The sequence below is a fragment of the Nicotiana tabacum genome, chromosome 7, assembly GCF_000715075.1.
Source record: "Nicotiana tabacum cultivar K326 chromosome 7, ASM71507v2, whole genome shotgun sequence".
Taxonomy (NCBI): Eukaryota; Viridiplantae; Streptophyta; class Magnoliopsida; order Solanales; family Solanaceae; genus Nicotiana; species Nicotiana tabacum.
The window spans coordinates 137,881,387-137,885,701 of NC_134086.1; the positions used below are offsets into that span (position 1 = coordinate 137,881,387).

Sequence of the window (4,315 nt, forward strand, 5' to 3'; positions counted from 1 at the left end):
AGGATAATGTTGACATAGTTGACGACATATAAACATATAAAAATAGAAATATACAATAGAAAAAGATAAAACTGTTCCCTCCGCTCCTCTCTCTGTTCTTAAGGTTATCTCACGTCTATTTATAATTTGTATAGGAAGTAAGGAACCTCTTGTAAAGATTTCTCTCCCCCCCCCCCCCCCCCCCCAAGAAAAATCTAGAAGTTAATACTATATTGTCAAATTAACCGTCCAACTGTCCGAAAAGCTTTTTTCCACCTTTATCAGGGTTCTCATGGAGTGATCAATCATTGAAAAAAAATGAAAACAGAAAAAGAAAATAATTAAAAAGAAAACAATTGACAACCCATTGATCAAGGAAGAAAAGAGCACCTAAAATCTTTACTCTTCATGCTATTTTGCACATAATTATGTCAATCTTTTAAGGATATAGAGAGAGCCAGAGCTTAGTATTATTCTTGGACTTGTTTCCTTTATTGGTTCCAACTTCAAGGATGTCAGGAAAAAACTAACCCCATTTTCTTGTTTTCTTTCTGCACTTATTCTTGGATTCCTTATTTTTTTTATTTAACAGATGTAGCTTCAATCTTACTTCTTTATATATTTTACTATAAATAGGATCTGAAACATATTAAGGTAATATTTTATTGTCAAAGGGGGTTCTTTGGTTGGTTGATCTAGCAGCTTCTTTTTGTGGGTCAGCTCAGTTTCTGCTGTAGTGTCATTTGAGCAAGAATTGAAGGATTTTGATTACTTGGGGTTCTTTTAATTCCAAAAATTTGGCCTTTTTCTTGAGAAAGATTGGATTTTTATCTCAAATTTGTGAATTTCTTGGAAAAGGCTATTCTTTTATGTCTACTTTTGGGGCTTGAGCAATGTTTGTTTCAACTGAAGAAGAACATATCTCATTGCCTTTGGCAAATGGGAAAGTATTGGAGAATTCATCTCCAATAGGATCAAATCCAGATTCCAATGAAGATGAGCTTTCTCAAGAGAATCCTTCAAATTTCATGGATGTCAATGTGGTTCAAGAGGATGAAAAGTTTCAGCTTGAGCAGAGGATTTTGAATTTAGAAGGTGGCTTTTTTGGGGATTTATTTGTAATTTGACTTAGTTTTTAAGAATTTGTTGATCTGAACTTTCTTTATGTGCTGCAGGAGAAATTGGGAGTTTAAGGAATAAAGAGAGATCTCTGGATGAAAAAAGAAGAGAAGCATTGAATAAGATACTAGACATTAAAGGTGATTTCTAGCTTGGATATTTTACCTCATTTGAGATCTTATAAACATTTATGTATTGTGAATGAGACATTAATATTTCCAAATATAGGTTGCATTCGGGTGTTTTCCCGGGTTAGACCATTTTTACCAACAGATAAACGGAGAACTCATCAACCGATTTCAGTTGAATCAGAGAAGATCGTGGTAAGATCTGGTGGAAGCAGGAAAGAATTTGAGTTTGACAAGGTTTTCCATCAGGAAGCAATCCAAGGTTAGTAACAGATTTATGTGCTAAAAATTGACTGCATCTTATTTCCAAAGAAATTTCAGTAAAGGCATTTGTTATGCTTGAACATTCTGTAGAAGATGTTTTTGCTGAGGTTGAGCCAATTCTCAGATCTGCAATCGATGGGCACAATGTATGTATATTAGCTTATGGACAAACGGGAACTGGCAAGACATATACTATGGTTAGTTTTCCTATTGTATGATCACATTATCATGAAGAATGTTTATAGAAAATGAATTAGGTGCTTTTATTTGTGTTCTCTAGGAGGGAACGACTGAGTCTCCAGGGATCATTCCTCGTGTTCTTCAGGAGCTTTTTCACCTTTCCTCTTTAGATAGCTCGGCTTCATTTACTTTTTCTATTAGCATGCTCGAAGTCTATTTGGGCAGCCTAAGGGATTTGCTTGCTCCAAGACCTTCCAGTCGGACATACACTGCGCCAAGATGGTAATTCCCAATATCTTGTCCTCGCTTCTATGTTAAAAGGAGGATGTAATTTGATGACCCGCTAAGAATTGCCTTGTATAGTTTGGCTAACTCTACTACAGCAATCTAAACATTCAAACAGATTCGAAAGGATCAGTCGAAATCGATGGTCTAACTGAGGTGGAAATCTCTAATTTTACTAAAGCAACTTGGTGGTATAACAAGGGGAGGCGAGTTAGATCCACATCTTGGACAAATGTAAATGAAACATCCAGCAGATCACATTGGTAGGTTTTTAAAAGCCTTTCCCTTCGTCATTTGGATTACTTTGGTTTTGGCAATTCAGTAACCTGTTTAGTTATTTGTATTTAGTTTGACGAGGATCAGTATATATCGCTACGGGGATGCTTTGGGAGGTAAAGCAGAAGTAAGCAAACTGTGGATGGTTGACCTTGGAGGAAGTGAGCGCCTACTTAAAACGGGAGCCATTGGACAAACCCTTGATGAGGGGAGGGCAATAAATCTCTCTCTTTCTGCACTAGGTGATGTTATCGCAGCTCTTAGAAGAAAGAGAGGCCATGTTCCTTATAGGTTAGTGAATATTTACAAGCTTCTGACTTATAAAAAAGAATTCTTATTTTCGTTTCTGCATTAGAATAACAGTTTCTCAATGTTCTTCTTGCTTGTGTTTGGCTGTATTCTACTATTACATAAAGTCCAAAGGTTAAGGAGGTATGGATCGAAATATTTGGTAGTGTATTTAACTAATGAAGTTACCAATTTTGGTTGCAGAAATAGCAAATTGACACAAGTTCTCAAGGATTCTCTTGGTAAATTCTCAGATTTCCTGAAGCAACAATTTACACAGACATGCATGTCAGAACTTTTACATTTTTCACATTTTGGAAAATGATAACTTAGTCGCGTTAAGGAATTTTGAAATTTGACGTCGTAGCAGTTGATATAAAAATCTCTCTTGTTCATCTTCGTTCTTAGACGTCTAAACGTGGAATGTTCATGTCTTATTTCTTTGTTCCTACTGCTTTAGGTGATAAATCAAAAGTTTTGATGCTAGTCCATGTTAGCCCATATGAAGAGGATCTTGGAGAGACAACATGTTCCTTTACCTTTGCGAAGAGAGCACGAGCAGCAGAATGCAACAGAGAACTCTCACAAGTAATCATCTTTGGTTTTCTTTGATAGTTTCTATTGTTTCTGATGACCTTGTCGCTTATCCTTATTTATTGTTTGCATCCCTTCAGGAATCAAAGAAGCTAAGAGAAAAGAGAATTTCTGAGCTTGAGGAGCAAATGAAGGAAGCTGAAGAAGGATGTCAAGAAATTAGGACTCAAATACAGAAGGCTGAGTTTTTGTTGACCGAGAACAAAAAGCTTTTCGTGAAGAAATATGAGCCAATTGAAGATGAAGAAACCTTTCCTATAACCCCAAAGGAAAACATTGCTGAAATCACAGTAACTCCAAGAAATTCTGAGAAAGGACTAAAAACAAAGGTCACTAGCTCAGTGCCTCGATTCATGAGTGCCACAGTTGCCAGTCGACAAAGGGAGAGTACAGCAGAAAGGGAAATTCATAGCAGACCAAAAAGTTTGAGATCATGGGCTAGGAGCTCTACACAATTGTCTGGTTCACAATCAAACAGCTTTTCAGATCGTCGTTTTAAAGCACAGCTACGAACTTCAAATAAAAGATCACGATATAGTGAGACTAATACCATTGCAGGGGATATTAAGTGTGATGATTCAGATATTAAGCCATCTGTCTTGCCACAACCACAAAGCAAGACTATCGCTTCCTCGGATCCAAAGCCTAGAGTAACACTACCTCACCACAGAAGAAGGATGTCTGATCTACTCTAACTATTACAAGAGCTGATCTTCTAGTCCTTAGCAGGTGCTTTAACTTTTTCGCTTTTTAGTGTTTCGGCTTTTGTTTGTTGATGCTGCTACTGCTATTATTTTCTCTTTTCTTTTTGGTCTGGAAGTGCTTCAAGATTACAAGAGAAATTCATTCGGGGTTTTTTGTGTAATAGATGTGATTTTTCTTGGGGTTGGAATAATTTATAATTTGTTAGCACTATATAGTATATACTCTGCAAAAAAAGAGTGGTTTCCTTAGGAATGCGTGTTTACTGCAAATGTCATCTTGTTGAGACATTGTGAAGTTGTACAATTGTTACTGCAGTTCAGTGAAGAAAGTGCATGAAAAAAGATTTTTTCAGTTCATGTTGTACAATTGTTACTGCAGTTCAGAACGTATTACCATATGTGTTGAATTTCAAAAATGAATCATTGAAATTTGAAGGCATTATACATCAATTATAAGTAGACTTGAAACTTGAACTATCATGTTCACACTTCACAGGT

At 36.2% G+C, this 4,315-nt stretch overlaps 1 protein-coding gene across 1 annotated transcript; it reads left to right on the top strand.

The window, feature by feature from the left end:
• Positions 1-872: 872 nt before the first annotated feature.
• Positions 873-3,808, top strand: LOC107810983 (kinesin-like protein KIFC3). The gene is made up of 10 exons (NM_001325869.1): positions 873-1,074; positions 1,155-1,238; positions 1,327-1,488; positions 1,581-1,687; positions 1,771-1,952; positions 2,054-2,218; positions 2,304-2,522; positions 2,724-2,761; positions 2,980-3,107; positions 3,194-3,808. The coding sequence occupies exons 1-10, from the start codon at positions 873-875 to the stop codon at positions 3,806-3,808; spliced, it is 1,902 nt and encodes a 633-aa protein (NP_001312798.1).
• The last annotated feature ends 507 nt before the right edge of the window (positions 3,809-4,315 follow it).

Bases quoted from the DNA above. Each gene is read 5' to 3' on its own strand.
- LOC107810983 (NM_001325869.1), top strand. From the start codon at position 873: ATGTTTGTTTCAACTGAAGAAGAACATATCTCATTGCCTTTGGCAAAT. The intron at 1,075-1,154 runs GTGGCTTTTTTG...TATGTGCTGCAG, and splicing joins GAGGATTTTGAATTTAGAAG to GAGAAATTGGGAGTTTAAGG. The intron at 1,489-1,580 runs GTTAGTAACAGA...AACATTCTGTAG, and splicing joins CCATCAGGAAGCAATCCAAG to AAGATGTTTTTGCTGAGGTT.